General features: G+C 47.9%; 1 protein-coding gene across 54 annotated transcripts in view; it reads left to right on the top strand.

The window, feature by feature from the left end:
• CELF2 (CUGBP Elav-like family member 2) overlaps positions 1–23,740 on the top strand; it is an 872,498-nt gene that overhangs the window by 767,568 nt on the left and 81,190 nt on the right. For all 54 annotated transcript variants that reach the window (XR_014817160.1, XR_014817158.1, XR_014817159.1 and 51 more), the window contains 1 exon segment: positions 19,071–19,119. Coding sequence is in view for 51 of the 54 variants with exons in the window: in NM_001445143.1 (NP_001432072.1) it covers positions 19,071–19,119 (49 nt within the window). In the remaining 3 variants the exon portion in view is untranslated.

Raw genomic sequence — 23,740 nt, 5'->3', positions numbered from 1 at the left:
CCCGGCTGGAGTTGCTTGAAAGACAGGCCAAGGAGCTGGAATTGAGGTTGGCAGGTCATTGAAAGTTTCTGAGCAGGACGGGGAAGTGATGACACCTGCGTTTTCGGTAAATTAAAAAGCCAGCCGCGAGTGTGCTGGTCTGGGAGGTGAGGCCCAGAGTGGGAGGAGGCTGCTGCAGTAATCCGAGTGGGCCGGAGAGAAGAGAGTCCTAGCGGAGATGGAACTCAAGTGAAAGTTCCAAGAGGCGGGGAGCAAGGCCATTTAGGGCCAAGACGGGTCTTTGTTCCAGAGGTTCGGGGGGGGTCTTCTCCCCTCCCAGAAACAATGCTCCTTAAGAAGCAGGCTCAGCCCAGCTGGTGTTTCCAAGGAATGGCCAAAATCCACGTGCCGTCGGGCAGGCGTCGCTGTCCTAAGGTTGCCCACAGGGATGAGGCGGGGACTGGCTGGCATTGTCTGGTGGGGGGGAGTTCTGGGAAGCAGTACTGAGGGTCGTGGGTAACCAAGTTGAGTCCTGCGAAGGCAGCAGAGTTCAGGGCAGGAGAGAAACTCCCAGTCTGGTTGAAGCTCCAAACTGGGCACCTGTGGGACCCAGGCAGATAGGCCCGTGGAACGAAATGGGCCCCTCGATCCGAAGTGAAGGCTACCAAGGAAGGAGCAGCGCCAGCCGCTCCCCAGCCTGCGGGCCTCGCTTCATCCCACGTCACAGAGTGTTGAAAACCCGGTAACGGCAACCACCGGAAAACAGCCAGGGGTGGGGAGGGAGCCACCAGGAGCCTGGCAGGCTGGGTTCATGGCCAAGGCCGTGTCAGAGCGGAGCCCAAAGGTGGTCATTGCAGGCCAAGACTAATGTCAGAAGGACACTTTATTTTTAAACCAGACTCATTTGTCTTAAAATACAAGATTATCCTAAGATTCTAGAAGCATAGAATAGAAACGTGGGTGACCTGCCAGGTCATTAAACCCCGCCTCCCTGGTAGGTCAGGCATTGATAATTTCAGCGTTCTGCCTGAAATAGGCCCGGCTAGGGAGCATGTCTGATTGAGCATCTGGGTAACATCTGGAAGAATGTCTCTTGGAGCATCCGTCAGTGATTTTGGAAGACACTGCTACAATTGCACCGAAATCCCGGATAGAAAGCCTCTCTGTCTCTTGTTAATCTGGGCTTATTAATCAGGAGTGGTCGTGAGCCTCCAGCCGGCACACACAGTTCTCTCGTGACCTCCTGCAGCGCTTGTGGTCATGGCGGTGTTGCCTCGGTGGGGCAGTAATTCTTACACTATGTCTTCCCACTTATCTCTGTTTCCACAATAGGTTTAGAACCTCCAGCCTGTTGTCATTAAAACATGTGGCTCTGGGAGTTCCCGTTGTGGCTCAGCAGGTTAAGAATCCAACCAGTATTCATGAGGATGTGGTTCGATCCCTGGCCCCGCCCAGTGGGTTAAGGATCTGGCATTGCCGTGAGCTGTGGTGTAGGTCGCAGATGTGGCTCAGATCCCGCGTTGCTGTGGCCGTCGTGTAGGCTGTAGCTCCAATTTGACCCTTAGCCAAGGAACCTCCATGTGCCACGGGTGCTGCCCTAAAAAAGACAAAAAAGAAAAAAAAAATGTAGATCTAAACAGAGGATTCTAGATAAACCTAAATAGTCGTTCAGTTTTCACTAGTTTTTTTGTTTTTTGTTTTTTGGGTTTTTTTTTTGGTTTTTTTTTTTTTTTCGTCTTTTTAGGGCCACACCTGAGGCATATGGAAGTTCCCAGGCTAGGGGTCGAATCTGAGCTGTAACCGCTGGTCTGCACCACAGCCACAGCAACTTGGGATCCAAGCCGCATCTGCTTGGATTACAACAGCTCTCAGCCAACAGCGGATCCTTAAGCCACTGAACAAGGTCAGGGAAGGAACCTGCGTCCTCACGGATACGAGTCAAGTCAGTTTCTCTTGAGCCACAGCGGGAACTCCAGTTTTCACTACTTTTGTTGTGCTTTTCCCCAAACTTATTTGGGAGCTCAACTAACTGGACTGAGTGTTTATTCTGTCCCAGAGATGGAGTGACCGAAGGAAGAATCAGAATCTTAGCAGAGACATTGCTTTCTGTTCACAGTAAGTCACCCCTTCTACTGAAATCCCAGCTCAGTAGGCACCGGAGCGAACTAGAGGGTTAAGAAGTCTCATAGATTTACCTCTCTAAGTAATAGACTTAGAGTAGTGCCAAGAAAAGTTTAACGAATGAATAACATCCTTCTCCAATAGAAAAGCTTCTAAAAGCATCACCCTTGCACTTGGTGATAACAATTATTTCTCATTCACATTCCATGCCTATTTTGAGCCTATTCATTTTTCTTCTCATTTTAAGAATAAATAAAGCAAAATGGAGGCTTGCGTCCTTGGTTTAGTATGAAAACGCAGAACCTCATCACAGCTAATGCGGGTAATAAATGCCTGGCTGTACCTCCTCTTGTTTGTATGTTGTACGTACAGAGGGCGACATGGGCTGAGTAACGAGCCCAGCTGCAAATGGGGTTGTGGAATATGCTGTTTGACAGCCGATTAGAGGAATCTGTCGGAAGTGATGACTTAATCACCGTAACAGACTCCAACTCCCCTCATAGAATTCCACCCAGAGTAATCTAATTTCCTTGCAATATTTTATTTATTTTATTTTTTGCCAGGGCTAAACGGTTAGGCTGCATGACTTTCCCCCTCCAGTGTACCACACAATCATATTACAGCAATGTGACGAGGTAGTGTCATTAGAGCAAAAAGCGCTGCCTTTGGAGCCGGAGAAGCCAAAGGCAGATCTGTCATTCTGGGCTCTCTCGGTCCTTTGCCTCACTGGGTTATTAGTCTACATGAAGAAAAGCTGGCTGCACTGTAAGCTGTATACGTCCCTTGGGACCAAGGAAGACTGTTCCTTGTCGAAGGTTCCCTTAGCTTTTGAATGGGACCTGTTCCCTTTTCCCTTAGGGAAGTCCTTTCACTTCGTATAGCATCCAAACATCGTATCATCGTTATCACGATGATACTGTAACTTTATTGGGCACATGTTATGCAGGCAGTGCCCGAAGTGCTTCACATCTGTCGATGGCTCTTAGGAAGAAATAGCCCTTTACGTTTTATTTCCACTATAGGTTTTTTCGCCTGGTGCCACGGGAGAAGAAAGGAAAATTTAGGTTTTGTTCTCTTTTTATTTTTTTATTTATTTATTATTGTTTTGGTCGTTTTATCTTTTTTTTTTCCCACTGTACAGCAAGGGGATCAAGTTATCCTTACATGTATACATTTTTTCCCTCCACCCTTTGTTCTGTTGCAATATGGGTATCTAGACAAAGTTCTCAATGCTGCTCAGCAGGATCTCCTTGTAAATCTATTCTAAGTTGTGTCTGACAAGCCCAAGCTCCCGATCCCTCCCACTCCCTCCCCCTCCCATCAGGCAGCCACAAGTCTCTTCTCCAAGTCCATGATTTTCTTTTCTGAGGAGATGTTCATTTGTGCTGGATATTAGATTCCAGTTAAAAGTGATATCATATGGTATTTGTCTTTGTCTTTCTGGCTCATTTCACTCAGTATGAGAGTCTCTAGTTCCATCCATGTTGCTGCAAATGGCATTATGTCATCCTTTTTTATGGCTGAGTAGTATTCCATTGTGTATATATACCACCTCTTCCGAATCCAGTCCTCTGTTGATGGACATTTGGATTGTTTCCATGTCCTGGCTATTGTGAATAGGGCTGCAATGAACATGCGGGTGCATGTGTCTCTTTTAAGTAGAGTTTTGTCCGGATAGATGCCCAAGAGTGGGATTGCGAGGTCACATGGAAGTTCTATGTATAGATTTCTAAGGTATCTCCAAACCGTTCTCCATAGTGGCTGTACCAGTTTACATTCCCACCAGCAGTGCAGGAGGGTTCCCTTTTCTCCACAACCCCTCCAGCACTTGTTATCTGTGGACTTATTAATGACGGCCATTCTGACTGGTGTGAGGTGGTATCTCATGGTAGTTTTGATTTGCATTTCTCTTATAATCAGCGATGTTGAGCATTTTTTCATGTGTTTGTTGGCCATCTGTATATCCTCTTTGGAGAAATGTCTATTCAGGTCTTTTGCCCATTTTTCCATTGATTGGTTGGTTTTTTTGCTGTTGGGTTGTATAAGTTGTTTATATATTCTAGAGATTAAGCCCTTGTCCGTTGCATCATTTGAAACTGTTTTCTCCCATTCTGTAAGTTGTCTTTTTATTTTCTTTTGGGTTTCCTTTGCTGTGCAAAAACTTTTCAGTTTGATGAGGTCCCATGGGTTTATTTTTGCTCTAATTTCTATTGCTTCGGGAGACTGACCTGAGAAAATATTCATGATGCTGATGTCAGAGAGTGTTTTGCCTATGTTCTCTTCTAGGAGTTTGATGGTGTCTTGTCTTATATTTACGTCTTTCAGCCATTTGGAGTTTATTTTTGTGCATGGTGTGAGGGTGTGTTCTAGTTTCATTGCTTTGCATGCAGCTGTCCAGGTTTCCCAGCAATGCGTGCTGAATAGACTTTCTTTTTCCCATTTTATGTTCTTGCCTCCCTTGTCAAAGATGAATTGACCATAGGAGTCAGGGTTTATTTCCGGGTTCTCTATTCTATTCCATTGGTCTGTCTGTCTGTTTTGATCCCAGTACCACACTGTTTTGATGACTGTGTCTTTGTGATATCTTTTGAAGTCTGGGAAAGTTATGCCTCTTGCTTGGTTTTTGTTTCTCAGGATTGCTTTAGTGATTCTAGGTCTTTTGTTGTTCCATATAAATGTTTGGATTGTTTGTTCTAGTTCTGTGAAAAATGTCAGGGGTAATTTGATAGGAATTGCATTGAATCTGTAGATTGCTTTGGGTCGTATGGCCATTTTTACAATATTGATTTTTCCAATCCAGGAACATGGAATATCTTTCCATTTCTTTACATCTTTGATTTCTTTGATTGTATTTTTATGGTTCTCAGCATATAAGTCCTCTCCCTCCTTGGTCAGGTGTATTCCAAGGTATTGAAAACTTAGGTTTCTTACTGTCATATTCAAATCCCCTTTTATTCTCGGCTTCGGTCACTTTTATAAAAATATACATTGGCAAATATTAGGTGACGGTTTTCTGTGTACCTCCTCTGTGAACTCAGTGGCAATGCAAAAAAGAAGCACCATGACTCCAAGGATAGAGCAAATCCCAGGCTTCCTCCTTCCACCTCGCCATTGCATCTTCAGAAGGCCAACTCCACTCATTTTCCTCCAGAATTTCCCAAGCAGGATTCAGATAAACAGGCATTGGATAGTCCAGTCGGATTGCGTAAAGCCAGCTGCCAGGGCCTGCTGGTGTAAATGCTGGCTTATCCAATAAGTGGTCCGCAGAGAAGGAATACTCTCTGCAGTACTTTGATTCATTTGGTAGATTTCAGTGTATGTTTTGCACTAACAGTTTGTGAAGAAACCACAAAATGGATCAGTTAATGTCAGTGGTTCAAAACTGTTCTTTTCCTCTCACAGAGTAACTGACAGCTAATTTTGCTTGTTAGCACTTTGTTTCTCATCAACATAGGGGTAGAACGCTTTGGACGACTTGGCCCATGAAACAAAACTCAGACTCTAATTTCATTTTGTGTGTCTATTCTAAATGCTCTGAAAAGATGCGAGGAGAACTAGCACTGAATCCCTCTGAATCTACATGGTTCTGTTAGAGTCAAACACCACATAGATTGGATCTATATTTTCCTAATACGGCTGTAAGGAGTGTTTTGTTTTGTTTTGTTTTGTTTTTCTTTGAATCATTGCAGCTTTTTAAGTTTTCTTTCCTGACTTTTTCGTGGAGAAAACCCAGACGGTTGTTTTGGTTCTGAGGCTAATTTAAAATAGTTTACATCTTCTTTTCCAATCGGGATGGCTTTTATTTTTTTTCTTGCCTAATCGCCATGTTGAATGAACGTGGCAAGAGTGGGGGCCCTTGTCTTATTCTTGACCTTAAAGGAAAAACTTCGCTTTTCACTGTCGAGTGTGATGTTATCTACGGGCTTGTCATATGTGGCCTTTGTTGTATTGAGGTGTATTCCTTCTCTGCCCGTCTTGTTGAAAGTTTTTATCCTAAGCAGATGTTGAATGTTACATGCTTTTTCTGCATCTGTTGAAATAGTCATAAGATTTGTACCTTTCTTTTTGTTACTACAGGGTATCATGTTGATTGAGTTGCAGATGTTGAGTCATCCTTGCATCCCTGGAAAAAATTCACTTGATCATGGTGCATGACTTTTGAATGTATTGTTGAGTTCACTTTGCTAATATTTTGTTTAGGATGTCTGCAGTTTTATGTTCATCAGGAATATTGGCCTGTAATTTTTTTTCTTGTGGCATCCTTATCTTATTTTGGTATCAGGATAGTGCTGGCCTTGTAGAATTAATCTGGAAGAGTTCTTTTCTCTTTGGGGGGAGAGTTTTAAAAAGACCGGTATTAATTCTTCCTTGACTATTTGGTGGAATTCACCAGGGAAGCCATCTGGTCCAAAATTTTTGTTTAGTGGGAGGTTTTTGATTGCTAATTCAGTCTCCTTAGTAGTAATCAGACTGTTCAGATTTTCTTATTTCAGCACGATGCAATCTTGGTAAATTATTCATTTCTTCTAGGTTGTCCAGTTTGTTATGTGTAATTGTTCATGGCAATCGCTTATGAACCTTTGCATTTCTGTGATGTCAGCTGTAACATCGTTTTCATTTCTGATTTTACTTATTTTGATCCTTTCTATTTTTCTTCTTGGTGAGCTCAAAGGTTTGTCTATTTTTACTTTTTCAAAGAACCAGCTCTTAGTTTCATTGATCTTTCCTATTGTCTCTTTAGTCTCTACTTCATTTATTTCTGTTCTAATTTTTGTTATTTCCTTCTTTATACCAGCTTTGTGCTTTGTTTATTCTTTTTCTAGTTCCTTGAGGAGTAAAGTTAGTTTTTGTTTTATTATTTGAGACTTTTCTTGTTTCTTGATGTGTAGGCATTTATGACTGTGAACTTCCCTCTTCAAACTGTTTTTGGATACATCCCATAAATTTTGGTGTATTACATTTCTGTTTTAATTTATCTCAAGGTGTTTTTTTAATTTCTCATTTAATTTCTCAATTTCTCTTTTGACTCATTGGTTATGCATTAGCACATTGTTTAGTTGCCACACATTTGTGAATTTTCCAGTTTTCGTTGAGTAGTTAATTTCTAATTTCCTATCATTGTGGTCAGAAAAGGTGCTTGATGTGATTTCACTTCTCTTACATTTAAGACTTGTTTCGTGGCCTAACATATGATCTGTCTTGGAAAACGTTCCATGTGCATTTGAGAAGAATGTGTATTCTGTTGTTTTGGATGGAATGTACTGTATATATCAGTGAAGTCCGTCTATTCTAAAATGTTGTTGAAGGTATGATTGTCTTGCTGTTTATTTCTCCTTTTTGGTGGTATGTTAATGCTTGCTTTATATATGTAGGTACTCTTATGTTGAGTGTGTAAATATTTACAAATGTAATCCTCTTACTGGGATTATATAATGATAAAGGGGTAATCCTTTTCTCTTAATGTAGTCTTAGTTTTAAAGTCTATTTTGTCTGATATAAGTATACCTCCTCCAGCTTTTTTTGGTTTCTACTGAATAGTCTTATAGTTGTTGTGATTCCTTAAGTCTAAAGTGAGTCTATTGTAGGTGGCATTTGGATGAGTCTTGTTTCTATATCCATCTAGCCACTCTATGTGTTTTGATTGGAGTATTTAGTTTACTTATATTTAAAGTAATTTTTGACAGGTAAGAACTTATTACCATTCTGTTGTTTTCTGGCTGTTTTTCGTGGTTTGTTTCTATTCCTTTTTTTCTCTTTTTTCTTTTTTTGTAGTTTGATGACTCTCTTAGTGTGATTATATTCCCTTCTCTTTATCTTTTGTGTATTTACTGTTGGTTTTCATTGTTACTATGAGATTTACATATAATAACATATCTGTAAATCCATTTTAAGTTGATAATTAATGCCTTAAGTTTTCCCCCATTCTAAAGCTCAGCCCCCTCCATGTTTTATGTTACTGAGATCACCTTTTACATCTTTTTATCTTCTGTTTCCATTTACTAATTATTTTAATCACTGGTTTGTTTGTTTTTTACTACTTTGATCTTTTAAACTTCATACTACTTTTATGAGTGATTAATATACTACCTTTACTATATATTTGCCTTTCCAGTGAGATTTATTCTTTCGAATGTGTTCTTGTTACTAGTTAGCACCCTTCTTTTTCAGTTTAAAGGAGTCCCTTTGACATTTCTTGTAAAGCCAGTTTAATGGTGATAAATTTCTAGGTTTTTGCTTCTCTGGAAACCTCTTTATCTCTCCTTCAATTCTGAATAATAACTTTACTAAGTAACGTAGTCTTGGTTGGAAGATTTTTTTTTTCCTTTCAGCTCTTTGACTGTATCATGCCATTCCCTTCTGGCCTACAATGTTTCTGCTGAAAAATCCACTGATAGTCTTGTGGGGCTGTCTTGTACACAACAAATTGTTTTTCTCTTGCTGCTTTTAATAGTCTCTTTAACTCTTGACATTTTCATTATAACATGTCTTTGTATGGGTCTCTTTAAGTTCATCTTATTCGGAATTCTCTGGACCTCCTTGTTCTGAATGTCTGTTTTCTTCCCCAGGTCACAGAAGCTTCCAGCCATTATCTCTTCACATAATATCTCTTCCCCTTTTGTCTCTTCTCTTTCTGGGACCCCAAAAATGTGAATGCTAATCCTTTTGATGTTATCCCATAAATCCTTTAAGCTTCATTTTTTAAAAAGGCTCACTGTTTGCAGCTGATATTATATAGAGAAAACCCTAGAATCGGTAAATAAAAAACCTATTGGGGCTAATACACGAATTCAGTAAAGTTGGAGGATATAAAATGAATACTCTAAAAACAGTTGTGTTTCTATTCACTAATAATGAAATATCAGAAAGAAAAATTAAGAAAACAACCCCATTTACAACTGCATCAAAAAGAATAAAATACCTAGTGATAAATTTAACCAAGGAGGTAAAGGACCTGTATATTGAAAACTCTAGGACATTAATGAGAGAAATGGAAGAAGACACAAACAAGTGAAAAGCAGCTCTGTGTTCATGGGTTGAGAGAACCAATACTGTTAAAATTTCCATGCTACTCAAACTACTCTACAGAGTCAGTGCAATCCCTATCAGAATTCCAGTGGCATGTTTCACAGAATTAGAACAAACAATTGTAAAATGTGTGTGGAACCAAGAAAACCCTAAGTATTGAAAGCAATCTTGAGGAAGAGTGAAGCTGGAGGCAATGTGCCTCATGATTTCAAACTCTATTACAAAGCTGTAGTGATCAAAACAGTATGGCACTGGCATCAAAACAGACATATAAATCAGTGGAACAAAATAAAGACTCCAGAAATAAACCCACACCTGTATGGTCACTTAATGTAGGACAGAGGAGCCAAGCATGTACAATGGGAAAAGGAGAGGCTCTTTTATAAGTGGTGTTGGGAAAACTGGAGCCCTTACACCATACACAAAAATTAATGAAATGGAGTAAAGATTTTAACCTAAGTCTTGAGCCCATAAAACCCCTAAAAGAAAACATGGGTGACTAGCTCCTTGACATAGGTCTCAGTGATGATTTTTTGAATCCAACACCAAAAGCAAAGGCAACAGAAGCAAAAATAAACAAGTGAGAGTACATCACACTAAAAGCTTCTGCACAGCAAAGGAAGCTATCACCAAAATGAAAAGGCCAGCCTACTGAATGGGAGAAAATATCTGCAAATCATATATTCACTAAGGGGTTAATATCTAAAATACGTAAAGAACTCATACCACTCAGTAGCAAAAGAACAAACAATCTCATTTTAAAATGGGCAAATCTGAATAGACACCTTCCCAAAGAAGACATACAGGTGGCCAACAGGCACATGAAAAGACGCTCAGCATCACTCTTCTTCAGGGAACTGCAAATCACAACCGCAATGAGCTGTCACCTCGCAATGGTTAGGATGGCTATTGTCAAAACCAAACCCAACAAACAAAAAAACGCCAGGAACTACCAAGGGTTGATGGGGATGAGGAGAAAAGGGAACCATTGTGCACTGTCGGTAGCAACATGAGTTGATGCAGCCACTGTGAAAAACACTGTAGAGGTTCCTCAAAAAATTGAAAATAGAACTATCATGTGATACATCAATTCTGCTTGTAAGCATTTGTCTAAAAGAAACAAAAACCCTAACTCAGAAAGATATCTGCACCCCCTTGTTCACTGCAGCGTGATTTACAATAGCCAAGATATGGAAGCAACCAGGTGTTACGTGGATGAAGAAATTTTCATATGTAGATATGTGTGTATGTGTGTGTTTTTATAATGTACACACATATACACACACATATTTGTGTGTGTATGTGCACACGAGATGAAATATTTTTCAGCCATAAAAAAATAAATAAATCTTGCCTTTGGACAACATAAAAGGACCCTGGGGGCTTTATGCTAAGTGAAATAAATCAGACAAAGACAAATACTGGATGATGGCCCTTATTTGAGGAATCTAAAAATGAAAACAAAATTTGAAAAGCTCATAGATACAGAGAATAGGTAGGTGGTTGCCAGAGGCAGGGAATGGGAAAAATAGGCGAACCGCGTTTTTTGTTGGTTTTTTTTTTTTTTTGTCTTTTGTCTTTTGTCTTTTTGTTGTTGTTGCTATTTCTTGGGCCGCTCCCGCAGCATATGGAGGTTCCCAGGCCAGGGGTTGAATCGGAGCTGTAGCCACCGGCCTACGCCAGAGCCACAGCAACGCGGGATCCGAGCCGCGTCTGCAACCTACACCACAGCTCACGGCAACGCCGGATCGTCAACCCACTGAGCAAGGGCAGGGACCGAACCCACAACCTCATGGTTCCCAGTCGGATTCGTTAACCACTGCGCCACGACGGGAACTCTGTTTTTTGTTGTTTTTTACTTTGTTTTTAAAATTTGTGTTTCATGTGTGCATGTGAAATATACACAGACATAAACGTGTATACATGTGTGCTGCATGCATCCATAGATGTGTTCCTAATTGGGAATTAACCTGTAGATTGAGATAGTCTTTAAGTCTCATATGAAAGAGGAAATTCTGGTAGTTCTTCAGATTCTTCCAGGTTCTTTGAAATCACAGTCTCACAGCACAGCTGCTGGATGTGCTGGAAAGTAGGGCCCTACGAAAGGGCTGTTGGCGTTTAGGCTCCAGCCTGAGGCAGTCCCAAGTCTGACTCCGCATTTGACGGCTGACCTGCTGTTTGCCTTGACCAAGTTATTTCATATCTCTGTCTCCCTCCCTCCTTCCCTCTCCTCCTTCCCATAGCTCAGGGTGGTCGTGAGAACTGATGGGTTAATGTGCATATAGGGAGCCTCCAGCCGTGCTCGGCCCAGGAGCAGTGAGAGCTCAGAGCTCGGGCAAGAGCTCTCAGATCCCCACTCCACTTAAGTACAGCAGTGAGCTCCAGATCCAGCTTTGTCCTGGCGGTAAAAGCTGGTTTAGACGGAACCAACACCTGACCTCTGTCGTCTCTACCCTTGCAGAGACGTCACGCCGTAGAGAGGTTTTTGCAGTTTTACCTTAATGTCACCATCTTAAAAAATCACAGACGTGCCAAAGTTCTTCAGCACGGAGAAGTCACCATTTCTCGAACCCCTCTGTGTCTTCCCCGTCTGCCTTACACAGCGCATATACTGCGACAGTGCTGGGCGTGGCAGAATTTCCTCCCTAGAGAGGAGGGGAGCCTCTCCAGCTCGGGGGGTGGGGGGCGAGGGGGTGCCTCGCTGTCAGAGAAGCTCCCTCTCCGTTTGGAGGATGGTGTGTGTCCAGTTGGTGGCGGTTCTTTTGAAAATTATTTTTGCCCCTTCCCTTTTTTGAGAAAAACTCGGAAAGCATCAGTGCTTTTGGTATCTCACAGTCTGCTGGCCAGCAGGACACGGGTTACATTCTGCCTGCATCACGCCTGCCTCGTCCTGGAGCAGGAGGGAGGTTCCTCTTCTCTGCTGGCTGGGAGGCGTTGGTTCTCTCCCTTGGCGCACGGCTTTTTCATGAATTCACTCCTTCCCTCCCTTCTCCTGCTCCCTTTCAATGTGTTACAGGGAGTAAGCTTAGAACATGTGCCATCACAGCCACTCTTTCTGGAGTCAGGATGGGTCTAACAATGAGATGCTAACAGTCACTCTGTGAAACCTGTTTCAGGTTAAAAAATGGCCCCGTTTATTGAATCTCGTGTGGAAAGGTGATTAACTCATCCCTGGTGATGGCCAGGGCTGAACGGGTTTCCACATGAGTTCTCCTCCGTGTGAGAAGCCGGCCGAGTCACCCTGCCCCAGGTGCTCTGTCCTCCAGACGTGGCCTGGCTCAGTACTGGCGGTTTCTGGCCCGAACCCTGCCCTTGACCATGCATGATGACAGCAGAGAGATCTGGAGGGCTCCCCCTGACTTCGTGGGTGATGCAACTTGAGAGACGTGGTTATTGGGGGCTGGTGCTTGTGGCCCAGCCTCATCTGTCACTGTGACGTGATAGGGCTTGTCACAGGGGTGGTGACCGCTGCTGTCAGGGGCCTGCACAGCTGCCTCCGCATCACCTCCCCAGACTTCGGAGGGTGGCTTTGCCCCTCAGTTGTGTCTGCCTCTTCGTTTCCACGAGCCACAGCTGGACACCGAGGTGATGCATCCCACATCATCCCATTCGGGGGAGGGCGCGGTGACCGGGGCTCGGGGACTCCGTTCTGGGGCCCCATGTGTATGTGGGGGAGAAGCGGAGGGAGGGCCAGCTGCTCCCCCACCAGGCGGCAGGATAAAGGCAGAGGCTTGGCACTGGGAAGGCTGGCACCCTCCGGCATGCACGGTCAGCTCCCGTGAGAGTGGAGGCATGGGATGAAAACCAGCGTGAGTCAGGAGCAGCCTTCGTGTCACGGATCCCTCCTCATACACCCGAGAAGCAGTGGCTTGGTGCCCTTCGCTGCGTGTGACGTGATACTGCACACACGGATGTGACCGAAATTACACAAATTCTCAGAAACCGCTGGATTCCAGTCCCGCCCCCAGGAGGGAGGAAGGGAACTCTCACAGTCCCCCCCTTTCGTTAGATTCCTTTGCCGTGGGTGTGTTTAATTGAAGCCTAGTTGATTTGCAGTATTGTGTTAGTTTCAGATGTGCGGCCGGGTGATTCAGTTATGCATAAATGTATCTCTATCTGTACATATGTATCTATATATATTTTGTTCTTTTCCATTATAGTTTATCACAAGCTATTGGATATAGTGCTCTGTGCTCTAGCCCAAGACTCGGTTGTTTGTTTTATAGATTTCACTTGCCTTTAAATAAGCAGGGCTAAACAGACCCCAGCCACTTACCCTGTTACCTGCATGTGGAACTTGAGGCAGGATGTTGTTGTTCACGTGGTGCAAATGAACCTGTCTACAGAACAGGAACAGACTCACAGACATGGAGAGCAGACTTGTGGTTGCGGAGGGGAAGGGGAGGGAGGGGGATGGACGGGGAGCTTGGGGGTAGCAGGTGCAATTTATCACACACAGAATGGATAAGCAGTGAGGTCCTGCTGTACAGCACAGGAAACCGTGTCCAGTCTCTTGGGATAGACGGTGATGGGAGATAACATGAGAAAATGCATGTGTGTCTGGGTAGGACTGGGGCCCTTTGCTGTACAGCAGAAATTGACAGAACATTGTAAATCAACTCTAATTTTTAAAAATGTTTAGAGATATCGTTGTTCTGCAGCAAAATGAGATTCATGGGCAAAAGAAAAAATCAAGCAAGGGGATTTAGAAGGTTTTCTTCAAAGAAATATGCACTTGATCCAGTAGTTAGACATACCACCACGAGCCTGGATCTGTTTCCAAAACGCTTGATTTTTGCTGTCTCCCTGGGACGGGCCTTCGGCCCCCAGGGCGACTGGTGTCAGACATCCGGAGCCCCGCGGGGCTTCAAGCTCCCTCCAAAGACAGCTGAGTTGAACTCAAATGATGGACTCACTGCTGCTCTTTCTCCACGCCTCGAGGAAGGTACCCTGTGAATGTCAGAGGCTGAAGCTGGTCAAATTCCTACATTCCTCTGACCGTGTGGACAGTTCAGGACAGTACAGACCAGAGAAGCTTTCTCAGACCAGCCAGGGCTGTGTGACAGTGGCAATGCAGCCGCCGTGTATTTCGTACGCTCTTAGGAGACTCCTTGTAAACATTCGTGCAGCATGTGCGCTCGCTCTTCATAGACAAAGGAGGTGGGAACCTGCCCCAACCCTGACTCTGAGATGCCCTCAAATCTAGTGAGACCTTAGGGGATTGGAAAAGATTCAGGTTGGTTCTCAGGCCCTTCCTGAGGTTACTGCCACCATGGGGGACCCACCACGTGCAGACCTTTCAGCTCTGGCACTGGATGTGCCAGTCTCCTGTCGTGACAGGGAAGCAGAGCTGAGAAGCTGCAGTGACCATGGGTTCACCTTCAGCCCTCGAGGGCGTGGTGGCCGCCCACCCTGGCTTCTGGGGCAGTTTCTACTGGGGGCTGGGGCCATGTGCGTTGTTTTCTCCGTACTTGAACTTCTCAGACCCTCGGATGTATCCCCGACTCCCAGTCTTGTGCTTTAGGTATCTTGTGTTGGGTGAATGGTCCCTGGCGACACCTGTCGCTTCCTCTGTTGGCGGGAACCATCATTCATTAGGAACATGACTTCGTGTCTCTTTTTCGTTCCTTCACATGCCTTGTTCTGTCCCATTTCAGGACCGTCCACTCAAGTCCTGGTTAGCATTGGGGTCCCTTCAAGGTTGAACTGGAGAGTTCCCGTTGTGGCTCAGTGGGCTAGGAACCTGACTAGTGTCCATGAGGATGCAGGTTTGATCCCTGGCCCGGCTCAGTGGGTCAAGGATCTGGTGTTGCCACAAGCAGCTGCACCATAGGTTGCAGATGCAGCTCGGATCTGGCGTGGCTGTGGTGCAGGCAAGCAGTTGCAGCTCCCATTGGACCCCTAGCCTGGGAACTTCCAGATGCTGTGGGTGTGGCCATTACAAAAAAAAAAAAAAAGATGGAACGAGAACATCACTTCAGCTGAGATGCCCTCCTCACATGCCCTTCCTTGGGGTGTCTCTTCTGATGTATCTCTTCAGAGTGTGGCAAACGGTCCGTGTGTGTCTCTCTGCCCTTACGTTACGTGCTCTGTGGTGACGAGAACCCTTTTCCACCTGTCCTCCCCCCGCACCCCCCCCACAACAGAGCCTCTGGTCGGAGCAGAAATAAGTGAGGGCATGAGCAGCCTTAGCAGCCTTCTGGGTCCAGGCTCTGCTACCGTTGCCTGTTAACAGGGAAAGAATCCCTCTAGGAGAACCTGAAAGGTCGAACTAGAACCCCCCCCTCCTGTACAGCAACTCCCCTGCTCCTCCCAGCCCGCCTCCCGGAGTCCTGGGAGCAGGAGATTTTGAGGAAGTGAAACATTAGGAGAATGACTTCCCCAAACCAGCTTTCGTTGTTGGTCTTGACATTTACATCCTGTTTCTGATCAGGAATCTGGAGCTCGGATGAACTGCTGCTGCTAATGAGCCGTTCCTCGTGCAGCCCTGATTGAACCCTCCTTCCAAGGGCACGGTGCTTTCCGCACGTGATCCAAGTCATCTGCAGAAGCACCTGCCGTCGGGTGACCCCCACTCAGAGTCCCCCGGGCCCGCCAGCCCGCATTTCTGGGAGGCAGACCTGCCCCCTCCCCGGGACCCAGGAAAGACCGAAACTAAGTCCAAGTCCGCAGCCGCCAGAGCTGTTTTATTACCACCACTGCCATGTCCCTGAGCCTCCCAGGGCCCATCCTAAAGCTCTGTAGACAGGGTCGTGGGAGCACGTAAGATGCCGAGGAGGACCTTAACCCAAGGGGGTGTGGCTGGCGCCTGCTCATAATTATTCGACCTGATTCATCGCTGTAGGCGCGAAAGGCCAGAGCCCCTGTTGGGCCCTCTGGGAGGAAGCGGTGTGGATTAGGGGAAGAGGCACTGGGTCCAGAGACGGGAGCCGCGCTTTCTGATCCCACCGCCGTCGTGAACCACTGTGTGTCCTTAGTGAGGTCGCAGATCCCCACCTGGCCTGTAAGTGGAGAGCACAGGGCTCTTGGCCGCTGGAGAGTCAAAGGCCTCTGTCCATACGGCCCCAGATTTCCTCCTCCCGACCTCCAGGCACGTGCCAGGTGGACGTGGGCGCTGAGGGCCGTCTCTCTGATGCTGGTCACCGTCTTTTCTGCTTTATGTGTATGCGTGCGTCCTGTGGACACACATGCGTATGCACAGATAGACGGACGGATGGATGGATGGGTGCAGGACGCTGCCCCCATGGTGGGTCAGCAGCTTCTGAGGGGAGAGGCCCATTCATTTCATCCTCGGGTCCTGCACTTGGTGTTGGTCTCGTCTCTCCTCTGTCCCGTGACTCTCCTCTGAGTCTTTTCAGCTCATTGACCTGTAACAAGTCCTGCCCTCCTGGAAACCCTCCACCTCCATCCCCCAACCCTGTCCTCGCGCAAACCTCCCGCCTTTTTGGCGTTGGGCGCCAATCTTCTTAAAATAGTTGTCTGCATTTATCATACCTGTCACCTTGCCTGTGACTCCCCCACTGCCTGCAAGCTGGCATTCTGGCCCCTGCCATCCCACAGAAACTGTCTTGATAAACTCCCCCCAAAAAATTCTGGCTTGCCAAGCCCAGGAAGGACACGAGGGTGTGTTTGTCGCGGCATCTGGCGGCCCTGGCCCCAACCACCGCCTTGTTCTTCAAACTCTCCCAGCGTGGTTCCCATGGGGCCAGCTGTTCTGCCCCCGCTTCTCCCATGGCCCTTAGCTCTGTCCCTCGCAGCCACCTCCTGGCTCTTCCCCATGGCCCTGCCCTGGGTCCCTGGCTCTCCGCCCTCCCCTCTGCACAGTCCCAGCCCTGCGTGCAGTTTCCGCCACCGCCCAGCACTGTCCCGAACACTTGAGCCCCACGGGTCCAAGCCACACGCGGCGTGTCTGACCTCACCTGTCAGTTTCTATTCACCCCCCCACACACTGCTTGCTCATGCTTTCCTTATTTAGGTGGGGACCCCACTTCATATTTAGTTCTCCAGGCCTGGCGTCCTGCCTCCCCATGGCCCCCACCACCAGCCAGTTACCTCTGAGGTTTGGACCCTCCCTGGTTTCCATGGCTGTTTCGCAGCAGCCTCTTAACCATCCCCCCTCTCCCCCCCGCGACGCCTCCTGTGCCTCTTATACAACCTGTCTTCCACTCTGGAGCCCAGTGGCTTCGGGGGATGCACATGGGGTCTCGGTGCTTGCTGCTTGAATTCTAAGCCTGATCCTTGACTTTGAGACCAAATTGCAGTCCCTTAGAGCACAGGGGCACCCTCTGAGGCCTGGACGCCGGCTGCCTTGGCAGCCTCTCCGCGGGCCTTCCCCTCCACTGCGGCCTCCACCCACAAGCAACTGGCCCTTGCTCATGTCTGCATGGGCGAGTCCCCTGGGTTCGGGTGCCACCCCCTTCCTCTGCTGGGAAGTCCGCCAGACTTTGGGACTTGAAGTGGGTGAGCCCTTTGCTGCTAGGCTCCCCTGGGCTCTCACGGCTTTTTTGCAAAGACACGTCCACTCCCTGACCCCTAAACGTGGCATCCTTATTCTAGTTTCTTCTCCCCCGATTGAATGTCCTAACGAGAGGCGTGGGGTCTCCTCATGTTCCCTTTCCTCAGAGCCTGTGTTCTGTGCCTGAGAGCATCTTGCCTTTGAGGACACACAGAGCAGCTCTGAGTTGTTGAGCCTCCCGTCCCCCGGTTCTGCCCCCTCTCACCTCGTCCTCTTGTGTTTGGGAGACCCTGGCAGGCGTTGGGCGCACATGGTCTCAGCCGCCCGGTAATCATTTCCCATCATTGACACGCCAGAGCCAAGCACTGCTTCCGTGTCATTTCAATGAGCTAAAGCCCAGAGCTGTGGCTGGCAAGTGAGGGAAGGCCCCGGAGGAAATGAGAGGTTCAGAGAAGACAGGCCCCATTATGATAAAAGCATTTGCACAGCCAGTGGCTCCATCTACCCTGTGGCTGCGATGCGCCTTGGGGGTGAGATGAAATACGAAGCACGAGAACCTGTGACCGTGGTTTGAAGAATTTCTTTTAATTGGAAATGGTGGCAGCTTTCTGTGCTTGGAGTCAACTCTGCAGATGGTACACAGTGAGGAAAGGGGTCGGCACCCTGCAAAGCGCCATGGAGCAGCCCGCTCTGCCGTGAGGCAGGATGTTGGGACCCCTTTGTCTTGGGTTCTTTCTCCTCCTCCGTAAGCACCGAACGTGATGGGGAGCCCTGCCCCGCCCTCTGCCCTCCCCTCTTTGCCCCACCTTCTCCTCTCCTTCCTTCCACTCTTTCAGTGGCTCCACATTCCTATTCCAATCATGTCCTTTCACAAAAATTACATAATGGCACCACAATCAATCGACTGCTAGACCTTCCAATTTCCAGGGCCTAAGAACCATCCATGCAGCAGACCAAGAATAACCAGAAGAAACCCCACCTGCGTGGACATCCAGAATAATACAAAAGAACACTAGTCTTGTTTTTCCCCCCATGCCCAGTGTGTTAAGCACATCACATGCCTTCTCTCGGGTCGTTCTCATGGCCCTTCTGTGCAGGTGTCACCTCCATTTCACAGATGAGACCGAAGCTCAGGGAAGTTAAGACACTTGCCCAGGGCCACGTAGCTGTAATGAGTGGCAGAAGCAGAATTACCCCTAAGATCAGGCAGAAGGTGGGGTGGTCCAACCAAGGTTTGAACTCGAGTCTGACTGCAAAGCCCACGTGCTGAGGGACATGTCAGCAGTGCCCCAGGACTGAAAGCTTCCTGCTGGGGAACATCAAACACATGGCTGCGTTTTAATGTGTTTCCTTCGGATGGACGGGGGCGTCTTGTCATTATTTATGCGCTCCTGGAACCCTGTCCCTGGTAAAATTGCATAGTGGGGATTTCCAAGACGGTGAAGCAGTGGTTCACTCTGCCTTTACTTTCTCGCTTTTGTATTTTCAGATGCATCATCCCATTCAGATGAAACCTGCAGACAGTGAAAAATCAAACGGTAGGTGGTGACCCACGGTCTCCTTTAACGTCTGTCTCTTTAAGTGAAAAAGTCAGATGGGGTGGGAGGAGCTGGCCTCCGTTGCTGTGTCTGTGGCAAAGGCAGAGAGAATTGCTCTGGGAAACGCCCAGCGCGGGTGGTACCTCTGGAGACACGAAGACCTTGCTCTCCTGCCTCCCTCCCGTGTCTCCGATGTGAAGGTCTGTGGCAGTGTTACCAGAAACGGTGCTCCGTGTCCCGCTGTTGGGGACTTGCGCTGGGTGCCACCCTGTGGCCTTTGGCCTTGTTGACCACGTGATGGGGAGGAACGACCTGGGACTGTGCCCAGAAGCCTCGGCAAAGGGCGTGGCCTGCCAAGACTGAGGCTTCTCCCCCGCCCGCTTTCCTTTGCCGCTCCCTGGCTTGGGGACCTGCTCACTGCTCTTTTCTCTAAGCTGCACCGATGCCTTTGCGTCCAGGCCCATTCCGAACTCAGTCTGCTGATGAAATGAACATACACTCGGTGCAACAGAAGCCGGCACGTGACCACGGGACAGGGTGGGTGGTCGCCTCGTGAGACCCCAGCGGGTTGATCATCCTCACGTTTCTCTCCCAAGTTTTTGCTTCTCCTTACACACACCTTCTGTCCGTATTCTGTTCTTTGGATGTGCTGAGAGGTACGTGGAAGGACTCGTCTACCCTCTCACGCCTCGGCCCCGCCCCGTCCCGCAAGACTGACCTGGGCAGCGAGGTTTCCCTCCGCAGGCAGCTCTGCGCCTCATTAATCAGGCGTCAGGTCAGAAGCCGCCCCCTCAGAGGTCTGCGCATCACTCGTGCAAACGCCGCCGCGGCTCGGCCCCTCTCGCAAGGTCTTATCTTTGCTAGTTGTAGTGGCTCCCGGTTTCTGGCCCCGAGAAAGTTTTGAAGGAAATTCCACGTCCTAGGGGGGTGCTGGCAGCGCTTCTCTGCGAGTGCGGTTCCCTTTTTCCTACAGTACTTTATCACAGCCGTGCCCCTTCATGGCAGGTCTAAAATCCACCCCAGCTTTGTTGTGGCATCTTGGTCCAGTCACCTCTTCCCTTTGGTTGACAATTATTCATCAGTTACTTAGTGTGTGTCAGGCACATTGCCAGGGGCTGAGGCTGCAGAGCTGAATTGTAGAAAGAAGAAAAGAATGCAAAAGACACTGTCTCTTACCTCCTGAAACTTACGTCTGTTGTCAGCAGTTTCAGTATCTTTTTTTTTTTGTCTTTTTTTTTTTTTTTTTGTCTTTTTAGGGCCAAGCCCGAGGCACATGGAGGTTCCCAGGCTAGGGGTCCAATTGGAGCTGTAGCTGCCGGCCTCCACCACAGCCACAGAAACACAGGATCCAAGCTTCGTCTGTGACCTACACTACAGCTCACGGCAACACTGGATCCTTAACCCACTGAGCGAGACCAGGGATGGACTCTGTGTCCTCATGGATGCTAGTCAGGTTCTTTTCCGCTGAGCCACGATGGGAACTCCCGGTTTCAGTATCTAATAGTCACTTAAAGACTGGACTTGGATCTCCTTGTTTGTAAAAGACAAATCATGCTAACTGGCCCTTATAGGCGAGGGCTTTTTTCCAGATCCCGTAAGATATTTGTAACTGTGCTTTGTCAGTGCTTTGTCACTTCCACAAGACGTTATTTGGTGTTACCACCCAGATTCTTCCCTGGCTGTTAGGGGTCCGCGCTGGGTGTGTCTGTCCAGCCACAAGGCCGTGTGGCCATGCGGACCTGCCCCAAGCGTGCAGGTTTACGGTCTGTTCTGGTGCCCCTGGGAGAGAGGAGGGGAGCGTCTGGTTTCGGGGGGACGAAGTCCATCAGTGAAGGGCACCTTGGACCGTCCGGCCTGAGAGCTTCTCCCTGTCCTTTGGCCTCGGCATTCTCTAAACCGAGTCAGAACACGCGCCGTGGGATGAAAGTCTGCAAACGGGGATTTGTCTGCACCTCAGGCCGTGGTCATAAAAACGTGACAGATGAGAGAACCAGACCAACCACGTTGACTTAAAACACCCAGATGGTTGCGCTGAGAGAGGATTTCTTCACTTGCAGTTTCTCCTGTGCAGGCAGGAACCTCCGAGCATCCTCGGGGCAGTCCCCAGGAGGGCACAGAATGGCCCGCCACCCTCTCTGTCCACGGTCCACACTGTCCACTCTAGAAGCCCAGCAATGGAATAAAACTGCCAGGGGCACACCCGTTTTTGCACAGTCTCAAAAGCCAATCAGGAGCAGGCCCTGGTTTGTTGAGTAAGATGAGCAATACCTAAAAATGCCACTTTTCAGGAAGGACCTTCAGGCTGCAGGTTAAAAGGGATGTTGAGCCGCCCAGACTGGACCCCTGACCTGCCCTTAGTGACTGTGGCCTCGTCGCAGTCCTTACCTCAGCCAGCCTCCAGGTCTCCAGCTCTGAGAGGGGCTGCAGTAGTTGAGTCTGAAGCCTCCCTGCAACACCCACCTCACAGAGTCATCTCGGAGCGCAGCTAACGTCTGTAGCAGAGCGTGACACCTGACTCATAGCGGAGTCCCTCCGCCACGTGGGTGGCGTAATCTGGACCAGCAGAAGCGGCCGTTTGGGGGCATCCAGAGAGCTGGGATCTTTATGCCAAAGCCTAGATCTGCACACACAGAGGAGGACCCCCACACCCCCTTTCTGGGCCAGTTTTCAGATTGACCTTCATTTTCTGAATTTCCATTATTAAAAAAAAAAAAAAAGTCAGGGTACCTGTCATGGCTCAGCTGGTTAATGAGAACCCGACCATCCATGGAGGACGCGGGTTCAATCCCTGGCCTTGCTCAGTGGGTTAAGGGTCCGGCATTGCCATGAGCTGTAGTGTAGGTCGAAGATGCAGCTCAGATCCCACGTTGCTGTGACTGTGGTGCAGGCCAGCAGCTGCAGCTCTGATTCCACCCCTAGCCTGGAATCCGCCGTATGCCACAGGTGCGGCCCTAAAAAGCCAAAAAAAAAAAAAAAAAAAAAAAAAAGTCAATATTGTAAATGGACCAAAAGCTACTTTTCTAGAGCTCTTCTTTACGGGGGCTCAGATAGAACCCCCCCCCCTCCCGCCCTGGCATAGCCAGCGTAGACTTCAGGTTCTCTTTGGACCTGCCTTGAAGAATCAGGAGAAAGGTATCATTTTCCTAAAGCCAGAGATAAAAGCTTGCAAGCCTTTTCTGATTTCATATGGCATTTTTGACAGGTAAGCACAGTTGCTGCAGCTCGGAGCGAGCACCAAAATTTCTTTGGCTCAGATGCTCGAAATAGCTCCTATGGCTGTGAAAGAAGTGTAACGAGCTCTAATTGCACTTTTTTTTTTTTTTTTTTTTTGAGTTTGCTGACATTTATGGATGGCACAAAGGACTCATCACAGTTCCACTCTCTTCGTTATCAGGATGTTCCAATTTCTCCAGCTTTGTATTTGCTGAGCAAGAGAGGGGCCGCTGAGCACAGATTGATTAGTGTCGGACAGATCAGTCCCAGAAAAGCTGTCACCCTTTTATGCTTTTGTCCACCCAGAGATTCTAACCAAAGAACCTCTGTGGCAAGCCTCAAAGTGTCTGTCTGTCCTTCAACCTACTGTGCACCTCAGTGTTTCACTGAACAGGCCTCTGAAATCTCCACGGCTGCCTGGAACCTGCCCTTCCGGCCAGCCCCAGTTGCAGCTCCAGCTTCTAGCGCCTTTAGGCAGACCGAGAGCATTTTACTTTGTGTTCCTGTGCCACGAAGACCCCCCCCCCCAGAAAGATCCTCCCCTGGATTAGCAATAAAATGTCAGGAAGAACCCCCTAAATGTATCACCAGGTTTCCACAGCCTCCGCCTTGTGGGGTCCTTTTCTTGTTGCACCTGGTTGAGTGGAATGGCTGAGGAGGGGCCTTTGAGGACCAGCCACACTCAGGCACACAGGGTCCCTGCTTTTCCTCTCTCTGCCATCAGAGGGCCTCTTTGCCAGCATTTAACCCTCCATCACAGGGCAGGAAAAGCAACCTGCCATCCATGCTTGCCAGTTAAATACCGTGGCGAGGCCCGAGGTTGGTCCAGCAGTGGGTGATGAGAAATCGTGGTGGTTGCCTTGGGCGCTGTGCTCGGGTCTCGGGGCCTGGAGCCAGAGGTCACTGTTAGGTCACGCTCCTGACTTGAGGGATTACTTTGGACTCTGCAGACAGAGCTTAAGGGTCATCCTGCTTTGCCTCACAGCTTGTCAGGGGTCCTGAGAGCCTGGGACCCAGAAACGCCACTTGAGCCGCCATCTCTTTCCTCGAGGCCTCTGATCCCCCTGCTGGATGCGCTTCGAGTTCCAAGCCCACAAGAATCGGGAGGACTGGGACCCCCTGGGCACTGGCGAGAAGGCCCATAAAGAAGGGCATCACAGGGCATCCCCCAGCCCCTTTCTGATGTCCTGGAAGATAAAGAAATAATTTGAAAATTCAAAGTAGAGAGACAGGCGGCTTTGGAGGCAGTCATTAACTGCCATATGTTAGCGCTAACACCTTGGCAAGTTGTTAATTAATTCGGGCCGCCCCGAATCCAGGTGTGACTTTGGCAGCTCGAACCCGAGAGTGTTAGCACAGACTTACAATGAGGGGGCTTTTTTAAGTGAAGTTTCTAGTCCCCGAACTC

This window comes from Sus scrofa, chromosome 10 (genome assembly GCF_054392235.1).
Source record: "Sus scrofa isolate SSC_HxYL_T2T_F1_AM1 chromosome 10, Sscrofa_HxYL_maternal_Yorkshire_Landrace_v2.0, whole genome shotgun sequence".
Lineage (NCBI taxonomy): Eukaryota > Metazoa > Chordata > Mammalia > Artiodactyla > Suidae > Sus > Sus scrofa.
The sequence above is the reverse complement of the archived record's forward strand: the minus strand, read 5'-3'. Positions and strand labels throughout refer to the sequence as shown.